At 39.3% G+C, this 19,212-nt stretch overlaps 1 protein-coding gene across 3 annotated transcripts in view; it reads left to right on the forward strand.

The window, feature by feature from the left end:
• The first annotated feature begins 93 nt into the window (after nt 1-93).
• The window catches only part of wasla (WASP like actin nucleation promoting factor a), a 49,559-nt gene continuing 30,440 nt past the window's right edge, over nt 94-19,212 (forward strand). The window contains exons 1-2 of one of the 3 annotated variants that reach the window (XR_014087790.1): nt 94-535; nt 1,764-1,898. Coding sequence is in view for 2 of the 3 variants with exons in the window: in XM_081607696.1 (XP_081463822.1) it covers nt 431-535; nt 1,764-1,898 (240 nt within the window). In the remaining variant the exon portion in view is untranslated. The remainder of the gene's footprint in view (nt 536-1,763; nt 1,899-19,212) is intronic. The other 2 variants (XM_081607696.1, XM_008411246.3) reach the window with 2 other exon arrangements.

Here is a 19,212-nt window from a genome sequence, read left to right on the forward strand (position 1 = left end):
TCTCTGTGTTATTCTGGTAACTGGTTCAGCTAGCGAGTGAGGACCGGGGCTTTGGGAGCTAGTTAACGGCAGCCATCTCCCCCCGGCCCCAGGTTAAAGTGGTCCTCACCCTCCTTCTGCCATGTTGGATCCTTCCTCTGCTCCCCAGGCTGCTGGACCTCCTAAATGAAAGTTGCGTGTTTAGCCAACTCCAGGCATTTCTACTGTACGCTGCTTTAGGTTTTCACCAGACGAAGAATAGAAGGACTTTTCCCAAGCAGAGGGAATCCTGGAGTGGTGGCCGCGCCTTCCTGTCGGTTCTCCTGAGCGGAGATGGTTGCAGGCCAAAGCGGCCGCAGCCCGCATGGAATATCAACCCTGAGGAGAGACGGTTGAGGCCAGTTCCCGCACAAGAGCCCCGCCGCCGGGGAATCTAAGCGAAGTAGGAGTCATGAACAGCCACCATCCGCCCCGTAGAGCTGTAAACGTCGGCTCGCTGCTCCTCACCCCGCAGGAGAACGACTGTCTGTTCGGCTATCTGGGCAGGAAATGCGCTGTAAGTTGGTTTACGGTCCTGCAGGCTGGAGCAGGTGCACCAGAGCCCCGCTGGTTCTCAGCTCAGCACTGATACTGTTTGAATCCAGCGCTGTTAGCTGAGCATCAGGTGGCCGCTGCTTGGCCACTTTGTCCTCATGTCTCTGTAGTAAATGCTAGATGCTGATTAAGCGCCGGTCGTTCAGGCTGTTTACACCTGAAACAAACATCTTGTTTACTGTTGGGAGCCGCAACTTTTAGGAGCATCGCTGCTGCTTCAGCTCTGCAGCGGCCTGGCAGCGAGTCATGGAGGGTTAAGAAGTCCGCGGGACTTTTCTTGTTCTGAGGGGAAAACATCGATCTTATCCCCTCTATTCGGACCGATTATTAAGATGATCTCATGAACCCATAAACATTAACGTATCTATAGTTATTGTAGCGTTTGCCAACTGTACACGTATCTCATCTTTTGCTAATATGGTGCTCCGTGACTTTAACTAGACCACTAGACCATTTCTTAAACACAGCAGTTTGGAAGGTAGTCATCACTGAAACGAGTTCTGAACATTAAATGTTTGAATGCAATTATTTGGACATTAGTTATTTTTCTGGTTTTGGTAGTTCTGATATTATATATATTATATTAAGGCTGGCAAAAAATCAAGAATCTTCAACAAGAGATTTCCATTTAGACCCAGTTAGATCTGCATGATTTAGCAAATTGCATTCATCCCTACAATATCATAATCTCAAAGGACAGATTAGATGCAGTAGTTGTTGGGATGCATCACAAGTCTGAAGGTCTGCCAGCGGGCTACTTTCACGTCTTTACTAAACTAATATTGCTGCTCTGCTATAGAAACCAATAAAAGATACTGAGATATATTGTTGTCATGAGACAAAATATGGAAATGTTTAAAAGGAGTAATATTTGGCTCTGACTATGTATTGTAGATGTCTGACCAGAACCAGTTCAGCTGTTGCTGTAGCTGTAGAAAAAACCTACTGGTTCCAATAAAATATTTGAAATATTAAATGAAAGGTTATTTTAATTTTCCTCCTGATTTGATTTTCCCAGGTCAGGTCACTGCCTTCTGGACTTGCCGTGGTCTCCTTTTCCTGACCTTTGTTTGAGTTTGTTGTCGGCAACGTCTGGCTTCATGAGGCTGCTTTGCTGCTGGCCACCTCTAGTAGCTTCAAGAAACCAAACACCAGCATCTGATCAATATCCTGTCTACCTGTGTGTGCAGACCTTGTGTTCGGCTGTGGTGCAGGTGTACCGAGCCGAGCGGAGCTGCAGCTGGGTGAAGAGGTGCTGTGGAGTGGCATGTTTGGTCAAAGACAATCCACAGAGGTCATACTTTATCAGAGTGTTTGACATCAAGGTAAGACCAGCTTCATGTCCAACACCTCCAGCTGCTTACTGTACACTCACTGATGGTGAACAACACAGAAGAGGCATTCAATGTCACTAGGGCTGCACAATATGCCACAAATATATCGTCTTGGCAATATCAGTTTGTGCAACATTCACATCGCGAAGGACTGTTTAGAGATTAATAATGGTTTGCTAATATTTTCTAAGTTATGAGCTTGCATTTGTCATGTTACTGTAATAATAAGTGTTGGCGCAGTGGATGTTCCAGGGTTTCCCCCAGAAAACTTGCTAAGCCCAGTGGTCCGTGTGTCGAGGCGGGCTACTGGCGGTCCACCGCGTTTTTGTATTAAAAGATATTAAGTTGACAGGAAATGTAAAAGTATTGCTGTGTAATTATATGTTACAGGAAAACATCTCCAGTGAAATGCTATTTAAACCTGCAACTAGTCTTAAAACAACAAATTTGCACTTCTGTTTAATCCAAATGAAGTCAGCAGCTCCATCAGGCCCCGAAGGGCTTCAGGGGCCCCATAAACACTAATAATTTCAAACGGACCACAGATCCATAAATGTAACACTTGTTTATTGAGATTATCAATGCTGTTAAATTTGATTCAGTTCTTTAGGCATACATAAATTAAATGATTTTAAATTGTTTAACATTTAAGTACAAGATTTTAAGGAGCTGGCAAGTTTACTTTGTAAAACTTCAAATAATATTTATAGTTAGATTGTTTTGTTACCATAGCAACAATCTGATGCTGTGAGTTTAATCTTTGAATTTACAAATACAAATTAGTAAACTGCGATTATAACTTATTGCTTTTTAGGCTGGCCAACTAAACTATTCCCTTCTCCCATATTTCACTCAATCTAACACAGAACCTGTTAGAGGTGCTGATGTTTTTTAGCAACAAAAGGGGCCCCTAAGTCAGATTCTGCTCCAGGCCTCAAACAGCCTTGGACCGGCCCTGCATGATGAGGTAATCTGCTGCACTACGCAGAGATGCCCAACAAACGGGAGATTTCATTCAATGCTGCTAATGTGGCTTGAGTAGTTCTTCCATTTCGTGTCTTGAGTTTTTAATAAGCGTCACAGAAACTATTCTGGTTGGTCAAGTTTATGGGACGAGTTTCTCAGATCTCCATAATAAAATAATATGAAATCAGCGTGATGTGTGACTCCGAGGAGAGCGTGAAAACTCCTCACCGGGCTGAACCTGCATGATGAGGTTAGCGCTGCTCGTTATCCACTAACGCTCCGGACAACCGGGACCACAGACCTAAACTTTACAGGGAAGACGGACACAGAGCCACATGCTGGGCAGCGCGTTGAGATGTAAACGCCCCATATAATTGTTCGTTCACAAAGATAAATTATTCTCACCGCTCCACAACGCGACCTCTGAATTTGCTACAAGTTATTCCTGCGGTTCACATTGAGCTGCGCAACCAGAGCTAACGGTTTTAAACTCTTACCCAGAGTTCTCCAAAGGATCAGAATTCCTCACAGTAAGTTGATGTAAATATCCATACTGGTCAGCCTGTGTCCAGTTTGAGTGAAAAAAGGCGGCAGCGTGCGAGGCAAAGCGCAGAGGCGCCAGCTGTGTGATTGTTCCGCGCGCCTTCAGCTTTAAATGCATAAACTATAAACTTATCTATTATAAACCTATCTTTTAGGAATAAATCTGCTCTGCTAGTGAAATGCTAAAAGCAAAAGAAATGCTTGCAGCCCAGGTTTAAAAAAACTACAAAAAAAGCGATTTTTTTATTTTTTATTTTTCCTAGAAACGTAAACGAGCAACGCTTAGCCTGGCGGCGGGGCTAGTAAAGCATGGCGGGCCGCCAGGCTTATAATACACTGGGGGAAACCCTGCTCTTAGACATAAGAAAGAATAGACCCCGCATTGGCTGCTCGTCGGCCATCTTGGAGAGGTCGTCCCTCCTACTTGGCTAAACCAAAACAGCAGAAGATGCCTCAGCACTGCAGGATATTTTTGTTCAAATTGACGGACTGTTGACGTGAGGTGCCTGGGGATAACTTTTCACAAGTAAGATGGACATTTTATTGTTTAGATTTTGTGAATATAATATTGCTATACTGTATTTATGTCCACCAGTGAAATGTTAGCTAATATTAGCTGAAGTGCTTGGTGTAATACCAAAGTTCGGATTTTATAAATCTTAAAAAGTTTTAATTATTCCCTAATAGGGCTGTTGCAAATGAAAAATAACGGCTCATCAGTCGCTCCCAACTCTATTTCCTAAGAGTTGGTCTCCCAAGTGAGCTATTCAGACCCTCGCGCCTGTTTTTACTGACTTGGTCAAAGTAAGGCCCTCCTACTCTTTAGGGTCGGGCCCACCCAGGGACGCCATGTCTGTTACTACCCAATAGTAAGTCCCGCCCACTCCTCACAACCCTTCGGACTCACTACTGCCCAGTTCTCTGTCTAACAGGTCCGGAAAATCCCCAGAAACTCGGGTCTTACCCTAGCAATAGTTTGTGGAGAATTATCTGTTTAAACTGGGGTCGGAAAGGACTCGTCTAGCTCTGACTACCTTCGATCCAGAAGTTATGACCTTTTACAGTTGGGGGGCAATCCGCTGAGTAGCCCTCACAGCGACATAACCCCTACAACCACTCCTGTTAATGGTAGCTCCTCTCCTAAAATAACGGCACTTGTTAACGGCTAGATTAAATTTAGTGACTTAGATTTAAGTCCCAAGGTCATTATTTTAGTTTTGGCTAAAAGCAACCTATAAAACATTTCTACTTTTTCCTCCCAGAATCAAACTTCATAGCTATTTCACAACCATCAAAGAACTTTAAGGTGACTCATTAATTGAATGTCCACAACATCTTTTAGATTTTCTTAAATGCTAATTATTTTATTAGTAAGGCAATTTTGCAAGGGTCAGTACAGCTTAATTCACTAGCAGAAATAATCAAATAAGTAAAATCAATAATCTAGCCTATCTTTCCCTAATGGTGACACTGAGAACTAAAAGAGGGAAACTTTGAGAGAGACGGACAGAGTTTGGCATTTTGAACCCAGAACTGTCCTGATGATGAAGAAGGTGTTGCAGCAGCAGGAGGTTCCCAGTACAGGAAGAGTACTGACTTAGAGCAGCAGGTCTCGGGCCTCAGGGTGACTTCCTCATGCGCGTAGCGGTCCTCAGCTTCTTGTCTTGCGGCTCTGTAGCTCCCTTCTCCTTGTCTCACGATCTGTCTGGTCCCACGGAAGGAACACACCAGTTCTTCCTCTTTGCTTTTGTTCTTTGCCTTTGTCTTTATCTTCATCTTTGCCTTGGTCTTTGTCTTTGGGGTCCTAAACCCAGCTGTTGAGAGAAGTGCGATTTGAAGCCACATGTTGCGGGGCTAACGGGCTAACGGGTTGGTCCCCATGTGCAGAACAGTCTCCGGCTCTGTGGCCCCGGCTCTTCTTCAGCTGCAGAGTTCTTTGTCCATCTCCATCTTGGCTCGAAGCTGCCTGAAGGATCCAACCAAAGATTCCTCTTTTGCACCCACCTTATAAAGGGTTTATCCACCTTTTGGTGTGTTTGCATTGGCTAGCTTTGTTGCTGTGCCTCTCATTGGCTGACTGCTTGGACAGATGATCTCATCTCCGTCACTTTGGAGACCTCATGACCTGATGTCTGTTCTAATGTCCCCAAGTTGCTCAATAGTTCCTCCTACGTCTGTTTCCTGCCCAACCTTTTCTTGAAGTTTAGCAATAAGGCCTTAGTCACCTCCGCTCTCCTATCAGTTCCCCTTTTCCCCTGACCTTTCACCTTTCACCTACCATCTACCTTCAACACAACATCAGTGACCTTTAATTACATTTACAACATTTTACACCTTTTCAAGTTCAATGTCAAAATCACATTTATAACCTTTTTGATTTAACATTCATTTATAATGTTATAATAACCATAACTTATTAGTTACTCTTATTACAATCATAATGTGAGTTATTACAGATACTTTGAAAAGAAACCAATGATAATCCATTATTCTAATTATCTGATACCATGTTACAGTTTCTTGTTTCACCTTTAAGTACTTCCACAAGTGTAAGAGTAAGTGTAAATATTCTTATAATCAAATCAACATCAACCACTGGTTAAACCAATATTAATTATTGGCATAATTATAAGTCATTATTTTAAATATTTTACTGTGGGTTTTATCCAATCTCTCAAAATGTTTAGATTTTATTCTTTAAAAACCTTTAATGCTTTAAAATAAGGAATGGTCTGAACTATTTTTAGCCGGATGCAAGACAGAAACTTCCCCTTTTCTTCAGGAAACCAGCTCTTCCTGTTTCATGACTTTCTTTCTGCCTGACTATGATTTTTTATGATTAAATAGAAAAAAGTAGAATTAAACAAAGTTTGCAGGACACAATAACAACACACACAACCAGATTCATTTTATTACAGTCTGACTCTACTGTTGGGTCTTAATGTCACCTATGTCATTAATTTTAAGGTAATTTTATTTATTATTACTATTAAACTAAAATCTCCAGCATGGGGAAGTGGGATGAGCTCGACTTTTCTCGACAAAATGAATATTTTAGTAATCGAGTAATCTATTGATTATTCTTATGATTAATGAAGTAATCGGATGAAAGATAAAGTAAAACATTAGTAAATCTAACATAACAGCAGCGTTACTATCACATATCAATATCAGTCCAATTTTCACAGTTGAGCTAACAATAACTTTTCTGTAGTCTAGAAAATTAACTCCTAACAATAATAGCTCACTTTCCAAGTTAACTTGAAGAAAAGTTGCGCAAAAATCTGAAATTATATTAAATTTAATAATAATGAAGGCAGGCTCAGAAATATTTATTTATATATAGTTTATGTACTCATCTTCTGTCAATTTAATAGATGAACTCTCACCTGGCCCAGACATTTATAGCTTTTGTGTTTATGTTAGTGAAAGGATTTGACACCTTCGTTCGTCACACACAGAAACATCTACCAGCTACGTGCTCCACCACCCATTTGTTGAGACCGGGATGAAATGAAATACATTTTCTGGTTCGTCCGTAAATCTACACTTACGTTAATTATCTAATGCGCAGCCGCCTGCAGTGTCCAGTCTATCCGCTCATCTGTATAAATACATCTTCAGTGCTCTTCCCTGCCGTTTGCTCTGAACCACCACCAGGAAGCAGCTCCTGGAGGAGAACGGAGCTGCTTCGCACCAGTCATTTTAAGGATGCTTATTGGTCCCCAGAAAAACAATAAAGACCCAGACATTATCATCAATCAATAAAATCCTCCCAGGCAGAACTTGAAAACTAGACGTTATGCTGCCAACACTTAGCTTTCGTCAACAACTCAGGAGGAAATGAGAACGCTGCGCAACGCAAATAATAACCCCGCCGGAACACGGTACGCTAAATAATAAAACATAATTTAACGAGGCTTCGAGGCAGATGCATTTTCCTCGAGGAATTTTAATAATCGAGGTACTCAAAGCACTCGAGGAATCTTTTCAGCCCTATTCCCTAACATTGATTTAGATTATATGACACAAGAGTTCTACCGTAAAAATAAAACAATATTACATTTATTGTTCTAAATATATGGTTATAATATTATATAACATTCACCAGCAAATTACCCAGTTGGAAAAAAACTTTTATTTAGGCTATATGTAATTATTTCACCCTATCAAAAGTAAGATAGCTCCCAAATTCCAGTTTTTCTCTTAGAGGTTTCCTAAAAACACGACGTGAGGACAAAGTGGGAAATGTCTTTAATGACAGACAGATTCAGTGCATGGATGAATCTCAGCTGCTGAATCACTAGAGCTAGAACTCCTCTGTTTTTAAAACATGAAAAGGAACATATATATTTTCTGAATATATACATATGCATATAAAAATGTATAGCCTAATATGTATTATTCAGTATTAATCATTACTCAATCATCATTGTTTCTCGATAATATATTTGTACTATTTTGTTTGTATATTTATATTATATGTATTATTACTAATATATATTAGTAATAATACACACACATATATATATATATATATATATATATATATATATATATATATGTCTGTCTGTGTGTACATATAAAATGAGTGACTATGTGCTTTGTAAAATGCTCATCATACATCAAATCAAAAATTATGTTCCTATTATGTTATTGCCACTAAGAATATTTAAATATACTCAACCATGTATCAATCCAGTTACAGAGCAATTAACGTCTTTGAACATGTAGCTATGATAGATCTTTGAATAAGGTTTCCAGCAAAAAAAGCATGGAAATTTGTCTCGTATTTAATGAGTTATGGTTAATTAAATGTGCTGATCCTTCATTGGACCTGCCAAACATATAATGCTGAGTGGAGCAGGCATTCGCTACGTCACGTCAGCGAGCGGTAAAATGAGGCGTCTATTCTTTATTATGCCTATGCCAATACTCAGACTTCTGCTCTTGTGTTCATGCTGAAGGGTTTGAGTGTGTAGTGTGTCCCAGTTCTCCACATGCCCACAATTCATTGCTGCATGTGACGTTTTGAATCAACAGGAGGAATTATGGCAGCGTTTTGTTTCTGGTTTTTTGCCTTTATTGAAAATTTTACAAAAAAAAAAATACTAAGACGAAACACCCACCCAAAGGTGTAACTTTGTGTTGCACCTTTGGGACACGTTGTGGGGAAGAGGAGTTGCATACCTACCAATAAGGCCGATTGGTCTTATTGTTTTTGTGCAAAGAATAAGACCAAAACTTAAATGTGAATGCCATACAGTCTTATTCAATCAAATAGAATATATAGCCTGATGAGGCTTGTCAGATTAATAGTACCTTTTGAAAATAACCTTTCAGTGGTGGAGAAAGTACTCAAAAAATGTACTTAAGTAAAAGTACAAATACACAGACAAAAATCTACTCAAGTAAAAGTAAAACTACCACATTAACATTTGTACTTAAGTAAAAGTAAAAAAAGTACTGGCTTTTAAAAATACCTGAGTATTAAAAGTAAAAGTACTTGGTGAATGCATTACCTAATCACTAATATCAAGTGTACTGATTGTATTTAATTTTAATACATTAGAAATGTGCCATTTTAATGAACAATGCCACAGATAAAGGATGTTTTTCTTGTGTTTACTCTAACATAGTTTAGACTTAGATATGTGATTAGTATGCATCATAATTTCAGGGATGGAACCATCTTGTCTCCGGTCCTAACATAGCATGAGCTTCACTTTTTTTGCCACTTGTGGCTTTTATTTTGAAAGAAATCCAACTAAAAGGGGAGGACATGGAACTAAGGAGTCACGTAGCAGAGTTGTAGTCTAGACCAGTGTTTTTCAGCCTTTTTTGAGCCAAGGTACATTGTTTTGATTGAAAAAATCACGAGGCACCACCAACCAAAAATGTAAACAAAGATACTCTGTAGCTGCCTATATTACATATATAGTCATTCTTATCAAAGTGTCTTGAATAGGAATCAAATAAACACAAAAATGTATTTTTAGCATATTTTACATTTCTTATTTCAAATTGCACTTAACATGTCCACTTCAAAAGGTATGAATGTAGTAACATTCATACATCACTAATTCTCTTGTTTTAATGTAAAATGCTCTGTACCTACTGCGATAATAGTGGTAATAAAATTACAATTTTGTAATTGTATTACAAAATTACGTCGCTAGTCACTACTACAGCAAAGACACTCAAAGATGGCATTATTTGCAGATAATTAATTCGTTTTCAAAAAATCTTTTAAGACCATTTACCATATTTTCCAGACTATGAGCGCACCATACTAACCGTACCTTCAAATGTTCTGAACCCCCCCTGGAAACTTACATATATCAGCCGCACTGGGCAACAGGCGCTGGTATCTCTGTCGCTCTAGGTTTCCCATAAGGACCCAGCAGAGGGTAATATATCCAGCTGCTGGATATATTAAGGACGCAGTCCTCAGTCTCCAAATCTGGTTTTGTTCACGCCGAGTTTACGTGCAGCACCTTTATTTATCTCTTGTACTGCCAGATCGATACTCCTCAACTTAGAAGCTGCATCATATGAGTTTGAAAACATTTCTCTGTCGTGCCTGCTGCTAGCATGGCTGCTAGCATACTGTTCTAAATTAAAATGAGCACTTTCTTCTTTGATTTCCAATTTTAACTTCCAATGATTCACTTCCTGCTAAAGAGCAGGAGAAAAATCTGGTTGAAGAAAAATCCACAGAAAAGCCGCATGTTCAAAGTGTAGGAAAAAAGTAGCAGCTTATAGTCCGGAAAATAGGTGAAAATTGATAATTGGTAGGTGAAATTGGATAATTTCCACGGCACACCTGACGATCACTCACGGTACACTAATGGGCCGCGGCACAGTGGTTGAAAAACACTGGTCTAGACCACCAAACCCGAGACCAAGTCAAGACCAGTGCCTCACGCTACATGACACAATAAAATTAAGTGCACCTATCAAAATTGCTTCTTAAATTGATCTGAAAGATCCACATTCCCATAAAAACACCTAGATAAAAAATACTTAGAGCTGAAATCAATTTAACCAGTATCAATTCAAACTCTTCTTTATTCTGTTTCACTTTCATCTCTGTGCCACAATCCGCAGAGGTCTCCTACCATCCCTAAGAAAATAACGCCCTGGGCGGTTGCCCATACTGCCCATGTCAGAAACCACAACTGTCTGCACCATGAAACATAGCAATTAACGGCAAACAATGCTCAACTATGAACACTGTCCAAGGCGCAATAAGCAAGAAGTAACCATGCAGAAGGAGCATGTGACAGTCCCATCAACCTTAGTAAAGATCCGTCCAGAAGATTCGGATCGTTGAATGTCATATTATTATATTGCACTTTGGTCACAGCGTTGTCCCATATATGCGACACCTCAGTCAACACCTCCACACAATAATTCAGCGCATGAGTGACAACTTTTTTCATCACAGATCAACATGTGTCTCTGTACAGCTAGCTTTGCTAGCATCACGTCCACAGATCGTACCTTCCTTTAAACTTTCCTTCCAAGTGACTAAAAGTTGGACGAAGTTCCCACCGTCTGTTAAAGCAAAGAGCTGCTGATTTTACATGTCGCCATATCTATGATTTATGCAGCGCTATTATATTACTGACGATTAGAGAGACATCATCTCCCGCTCAGAGGAAACCACTGCGCATGTCTGGAGCTCCCCGTGCCAGTAAAGGTGGAGGCGATCCAAGCAATAACGTAAGTCACGTTATTGCTTGGATTTTACGGCGCCACCTTCAGTCCCTGAACTTCACATTCTAATGGAAAAAAAGAGCAACGCGACTTGGATGTAACGAGTAACAAGACAGTTTGTAGAAATGTAGTGAAGTAGAAAGTACAGATACTTACTGTAAAATGTAGTGGAGTAAAAGTAGAAAGTATCCATTATTAATATACTTAAGTACAGATACATGAAAAATTTACTTAAGTACAGTAACGAAGTACTTGTACTTTGTTACTTCCCACCACTGCAACCTTTTAGCAGCTATTAAACATGTCCAAACATGAGTCATCTAATTAATCTATATAATGTCTTTCATTTGGTGATGAAATTACTAAAAAATGAACTTTTCAGTCCTATTCTAATTCATGGAATGAGTCTGTATATTTGCTCTGTGCTTGCCTACAGTTAAACAAAATTCACAAATATTTTCTGTGAAGAATTATCACAATAATGTAGTTGCCTTTTATTACCTGATTTTATCATGTACTCAAAAGCTTAGGAAAGTACCAATGTTTGGATATGTGAAATATGTATTCTCTCTGGATATAGAGCTATAAACACTTTGGTTTCTGTCAAGAGAAAATAGAGGATTAAGTAAATTTCTTTTTTATAATGGCCAATAATTTAATTTGACCTACTTGCTGCTGTAAGACCCATGGTTTAAAATTTAACAAACTTTGGTTTCTATGCGTTGTGAAATATTTCATCCATTTTAATGATTGCTTTGAAGATGACCAGGTTCTACAAACAAATTATGCAATTAGTCCAGGGACGTAAAAAGACAGGTGGAGAATAACTGAAAACCAATTGTATTCTTTTTCCCCCCCTCAGATTTATGGGTTTTAAAAAAATGTTCTGGCTTGATGTTTATTTTGCGATAACTAAGAAATAATTGCCTGAACACTAGAGGTGGTGGAGTAGGTCATTTAAACACCTGCTCTACTGATGACCTGTCAGAAAGTTGATGTGTGGGTCACCTTATTTTTTTTAATTGAACCGAAACGCAGCAAACTGTGCAGCACAGGTAGATATTAAAGTTGTCAAAGTTGAGCTATAGCATAACTAACCTACTCCCCACTTTCTTCATATATTTTTTTCAATTAATGCTTTTTACTGACCTTTGTAATGTGATTTTCTTAGACCTTGTTATGTTGTAGCACTGACAATTAACAGCAAAACATTGCGTCCGTTTGTCAGATTCTTTTGTTGATTATATTCCAGACTCAATGCAAAGCAATGTCGCATGTGGCGTTCTGCCATGCACAATAAGTCATGTGATGTCCAATCCACTAATATGGCTCACTGAGAGGACTTGCCATTTAAGCTTTACAAAGGAATTAAAAAAAAGTTGTCCACCGGCTCTTAATTCCTTGAACACAGCGCAGCTGCTGCTGAGCTGCTCTCTGCAAACGAATGCAGGCACATAAAGGCAAAAAGGTGAACAAAATACTGGTGGGGACTGTCCTCGTCAGGCCAAAGTTGATGAAAAAAGAGAAATAGTACAAAGATATAAATTTTCTGTACACCCTCGACCCCAGTGGAAAGGTAGATTATTCCAGAGAATAGGAGCAACAACTGGAAAGCCTGATCTCCTTTTCTCTCAAGTCTAGTCCAAGGGACTGTGAGTAGCAGCTGATTACACTTATGAATTCATTAGTAATTTTTTTGTCAAACGTTACAGCCATCTATAGTCAAATGATTCTTTTGGAGTAATGGCTCATATGTACTCATACATAGGGCTGCACAGTGGTGCAGCTGGTATCATCGTTGCCTTGCAGCAAGAAAGTTCTGGGTTCAATTCCCGGCCCTGGTCTTTCTGCATGGAGTCTCCATGTTCTCTCTGTGCATGGTGGGTTTTCTCCAGGTACTCCGGTTTCCTCCCACATGTCTAAAAACATGACTGTCAGGTTAATTGGCCTCTCCAAATTGTCCCTAGGGGTGAGTGTGTGTGCATGGTTGTGTGTCTCTGTGTTGCCCTGTGACAGACTGGTGACCTGTCCAGGGTGACCTCACCTCTCGCCTGAAACGTTAGCTGGAGAGGCACCAGCAACCCTCCTGACCCCACTAAGGGACAAGGGTGTACAGAAAATGGATGGATGTAATCATACCTTTAATTAACTCAATCATAGCAGAAGGAATTACCTTTACGGCTTTTGAATTTAATTTTATTACATTTTAATAAGTATATTTTGAAAAGAAATTCATTTAATTAAAAGTTACCATCTTTGAAGTATGACATTATTCACCAAGGAAACTGTGTCTGTCGAAAATAAAATCAGCTTTGAAATGTAAAGTATTGAAATAATTTTTGTTTTACTTCTTATTTTTTGTGAATATGATCTAATTTTGTTCTGTATTCAACAAGTCATGTCAAAAAAAACATTACAACAGCCAATTATCTCCTGCAATGATTTTGGAAAGCAAATATACATGTACTGTATATTTAAAATTCATTGCTCTTTTTTGTGCTTTTCAGCAGAACAAATGCCTAAACAGTGACCATTTTGGATGTCGAAGATGGCGCAGAGGCGTGCTGTACCAATTATCAAATTTTTGTGCGCTTGTAAATCTGCACACTTGAACCCTTATGTTCACGTAGACTGAGTCCACACTTCACAGTGGGCCATAGGGCGTAGTGTGAATATTTGGACCAGAGGCCTCATGTAAATGGCATGTGTACGCACAAAAAGTTTGCCGCGCCATATTACACGCAGTTGGCATGTATAAAAATGAATGTGGTGTGAAAGTTTGCGTAAATGCCATGATAATGTGCAGCAGCCACGCAAATATTTTTTGTGGACAATAACAAACTAAAAAGTGATTTATTCACCTAAATACACTGGAAATGGCTCCATTCATTTATTTAGACAAAGAAGCGTTGGACTCAACATTTTTTTACGATTTTAATCTTTTATTGTGTGACGGGGTTCTATTATGACTTGGGCAACCAAAAATGACCGGCCAAGGCCAGAGATCCCTCCAGTGAAATTTATTATGCTTTTCTTCACAAATAAAGATGGCAGGTGCAGAATATATACAGAAGATGTCCAAAGCAGGTTAAAATCAGATAAACAGCTGTAAGAGTCCATCACCTTCAGTGTGACTTGTCAGGAGTCTAGTCACAGACTGACTCCCTGTGGCACAGAGCCCTGCTTTTAAAGCCACAGGCCCCGCCAACAGGAACAAACAAGCAAAAGCAACTAAAAAATTACTTCTAAGTCAAGCAAACTCTTAAAGTAAACAAAATAATAATAATACCAAGGGCGAAAAAAAGAAAAAATATAAATAAATAAATAAACGGTAACACTTTATTGGACAGGGTGTGAATAAGATTGACATGACTCTGTCATAAACATGACATAACACCTGTCATGAACAGAAGTAAGTATTCATGAATATTTATGACTGTTGACAAAGTGTCATTCGGTAAATCATGACACTTTTAATACAAAGTTGACATTCAAATTGTCTTTGTTATGACAACTTGACATTAACCAAGAATTATCATATGTCATAATAATGGTCATAATTATGTCATTAAGTGTTATTGCACTGTCAAAAGCTTTAACAAAAAAGTAATTAACATTTCCCCCACCTGAAATAAAACAGAACAAGTAGGACCAACAATAAAGATTTCATTCAACTTTATTACACTATTTAATATCGGAGTCATTAATAATTCCTCTTACAAAAAGTGGAACAAGTAGCACCAATTATGAAGGTGTCATTAAGTGTTATTACAGCTTCATTAATATCGCTTACCTCAAGTAAAGTGAAACAAGTAGCAACAGTTATGAAGATGTCATTTAGTGTTATTACAGTGTCAAATGCTATGTTAACAGAGTCACTGATATTAAGTCATATCCCAAGTGAAGTTAAACACACTGGACTACTTATAACTACCATCATAGCTGTAGAACAAACCCTTTGTACATTGGAATAAAACAAAAGATAACTTGTTCTTCAAACAGAGGGTTTAACGTCTGGTCAGTATGTCGTTACTCTGAAATACTGATTGAAAAACTAAAAGAGAATTACTTATTCTTCAACTTAAGAAAATAGGTTCTTTCAACAGTCCTAACATTTTTTGCTATGATTGTGTCAGCCATCTCCTTCGTTATAGTCCTCCTCTAATGCTCTGAAAACAGGAGATCTTCCTGGAAGCAGGAAATGCTCAGAAATTACAGCTTGCAATAGTTAATCATGATGAAAGCCTTTTATGAATTCAAACTTGGTGAATCTCTTCTGGACATCCTCATAGTGGGTGATGACTCAATCCACCGTGGTCACTTCAAAAAAGGAAAAAAAAAACAAATAAACAAAAAACAATGTCATCATATTCCAGCATTTATTTAAATACCATTCCAAAATTGTCCCTTTCTGCACACTGTCAGAATGGTAGACAAATGTCTAGTTAACATGACTGGTTGTTATGAAGTGCAATACAATTATTTCTTAATACAAGTAGCATAATGATTGGAGCTGAACAAAATTATTCTGATCAAATATTTGTCTGGCAGAAATTCATACAGCCTGTTATTCATAATGCATTATTTAATGTATAGTTTTAGGCACATGAGTGTATCTTTTCACTTAATGAGCTTTTGAAATTATTTCCAACCAGATACTCTGGCTTATGGCTTAAGAAGTTTATTAATAAACAAATAGATTAAACACCAGTTTTACATCTGACAACAATTAGCTGTCTAAAATGTAACTTGTTAACTTAACTGGTTAATGTTGATTTCTGCTTAATCGGTAATACTTTTATAACAAATTTATGACTGATCACGATTTGTTTAATGTCAAGTTGTCATAATGAAGACATTTTGAATAATGTCAACTTTGTATTAAAAATGTCATTATTGACCGACTGACACTTTATGACAACAGTCATAAATATTCATGAAGACTTATTCATGTTCATGACGGTGTCATGCCAGTCTTATTCACACCCCGTCAAATAAATGTTACCAAACAAATTTATGATCAAAAATATAATACTCAATTTAATAGAAAACACTTGGTACGTTCCAATGATATTACTACGTCATCACTTGACTCCCTCCTGGTGCGCCACAATCCGGAAACAACCCTGCTTGAAAACAGAACCGGGAAAATGTTTGGAACTGAAAATAACAGGTTAGGATGGATAGGGAGACGGCCCTTGTAAAAGTGTTCAATGACATTCATATAAATACAGACTGTGGGAGAACCACAGTGCTGGTTCTGTTGGACCTCAGTGCAGCTTTCGACACTGTTGACCACGACATTTTACTGAATCGACTGGAGAGTTGGGTCGGACTCTCCGGTCCAGTGCTCAACTGGTTTGAATCTTACATAAAGAACTGGAATTTCTTTGTTTCAATCGGAAACTTCTCATCAGAGAGGTCAAAGGTCACATGTGGGGTACCCCAAGGTTCAATCCTAGGACCCCTTCTTTTCAATATTTATATTCTCCCACTGGCTCAGGTTATAACAGGACATAGGATTAGCTACCATAACTACACGGATGATACACAGCTCTACATCACAATGTCACCAGGTGACTCTGAACCCATCCAATCACTGAATAGATGCTTAGAACAGATCAATGTGTGGATGTGCCAAAACTTTCTCCAGCTGAACAGAAACAAAACTGAAGTTATTATCTTTGGACCTAAAGAGGAGCGAACTAGAATCAATGCACAGCTTCAGTTATTACAACTAAAAACCAGTGATCAGCCCAAAACCTGGGAGTAGTGATGGACTCTGACCGGAACCTTCAGAGCCACATTAAGACAGTCACAAAGTCGGCCTTCTATCACCTGAAGAACATCTCCAGGGTTAGAGGACTTATGTCTCAGCGCGATATAGAGAAACTCATCCATGCGTTTATCTTTAGCCGCATTGATTACTGCAACAGCGTCTTCACAGGTCTGACTAATAAATCAATCAAACAGCTGCAGCTGATCCAGAATGCTGCTGCTCGGGTTCTCACTAAAACCAGGAACATAGAGCACATAACACCAGTTTTAAAGTCCCTACACTGACTCCCTGTAGCTCAGAGAATATACTTTAAAATACTGTTGTTAGTTTATAAATCACTGAACGGTTTAGCACCACAATAACATTAAAGATCTGTTATTACTGTACCAACCGTCTAGACCCCTCAGATCTTCTGGTTCTGCTCTGCATCCCCAGAACCAGAACCAGACGAGGAGAAGCAGCATTCAGTTTCTATGCACCACAGATTTGGAACAAACTTACAGAAAACTGTAAAAGAGCTGAAACACTGAGAGCCTTTAAATCTCAACTTAAAACTCACCTGTTTAGAGTTGCTTATGGCTAAATTAGGGTTAGAGTGCAGGTTTTGATGTCTTCCATCTTTTTATGTCTTTAATGTTTTAAATTTCTTCTTCTTTCTTTTCGAAGTTTTAATGATGTAATGTTTTTTGTTTGTTTTTTTTGTTTTTATTTTTATTTTGTTTTTTTAAATTTTTTTAAATCTCTCTCTTTCTCACTGATTATTTCTGTTTTTATTTTAATTATGTAAAGCACTTTGAAATGCCTTGCTGCTGAAATGTGCTATCCATCCATCCATCCATCCATCCATCCATCCATTTTCTTCCGCTTATCCGGGGTCGGGTCACGGGGGCAGCAGCTTCAGAAGGGAGGCCCAGACTTCCCTCTCCCCAGCCACTTCTTCCAGCTCCTCCGGGGGAACCCCAAGGCGTTCCCAGGCCAGCCGAGAGACATAATCCCGGAACTCCTCACCAGGGAGGCGTCCAGGAGGCATCCTTACCAGATGCCCGAGCCTCAACTGGCTCCTCTTGACGTGGAGGAGCAGCGGCTCTACTCTGAGTTCCTCCCGGATGACCGAGCTTCTCACCCTATCTCTAAGGGAGAGCCCAGCCACCCTGCGGAGGAAACCCATTTCGGCCGCTTGTACCCGTGATCTTGTTCTTTCGGTCATGACCCAAAGCTCATGACCATAGATGAGGATGGGAACGTAGATCGACCGGTAAATCGAGAGCTTCGCTTTTTGGCTCAGCTCTCTCTTCACCACGACGGACCGGTACAGCGCCCGCTTCACAGTAGACGCTGCCCCAATCCGCCTGTCGATCTCCCGCTCCCTTCTTCCCTCATTCGTGAACAAGATCCCCAGATACTTAAACTCCTCCACTTGAGGCAGGACGACCCCCCTGACCCGGAGAAGGCACTCTACCCTTTTCCGGCTCAAGACCATGGCCTCGGATTTGGAGGCACTGAGCCTCATGAAATGTGCTATACAAATAAAATTTGATTGATTGATTGATTGATTGATATGTTGACTGAAGCAGGAACACCGCGTGTGCACCCACAATGAACCGCGTCAGTTTAAGCTGCAACAAAAAGTAAGTTAGCGATTGTGTATGCTCGTGCTCACATGCTGACGCAGACTCATACCTAAGTCCTGGCTCGTGACGGCTCTACCGTCACATGTTGTTTAAACGTAAGTGATGAAACGGAAAAGCTTTTATCCTTAGGCAATAACATATCACACTCGCGCACATGCACGCACATACGCACACACACACAAAATTAATAAAAATAAAATGATTTGAAATCCTCACTCAAATGTAAATAGTACATTTCCTCAGTTTTTGTCTCATAAAAATGTAATGCATTGGTCTGTGCACTGAAGCACATGAATTATGGGGTTATTACATTCTCACTGAAAAAGAAAATGGGGTCGGATTAGCGGATTAACTCCAAATAGGTCAGGTTTGATTATTTTTAATGTGATCCAGGTGTGTAGACAATCACACATATATAAATAGCTGCACAGCGTGTGATTTGTAGGGTTGTGTAGTTATATCGATTCTACGATATTTATCTGTTTTTCCCCCTCGGAAGATATCGATTTTTCAACCGCAAATTGTGTTAATAGGCCAAGTAAAACCAGAGTTATGTTAAATTAAGTAAACCGTATTTTTCCGAATGTCAGAGAAATGTAAAAAACCGGCTTTTCCGGTTATGTGACAAGGAAACGAAACGCAACATTAAATTGATTTGTTTTTG

Source organism: Poecilia reticulata, chromosome 6, assembly GCF_904066995.2.
Source record: "Poecilia reticulata chromosome 6, P_reticulata-male-v2, whole genome shotgun sequence".
NCBI classification, from domain to species: Eukaryota; Metazoa; Chordata; class Actinopteri; order Cyprinodontiformes; family Poeciliidae; genus Poecilia; species Poecilia reticulata.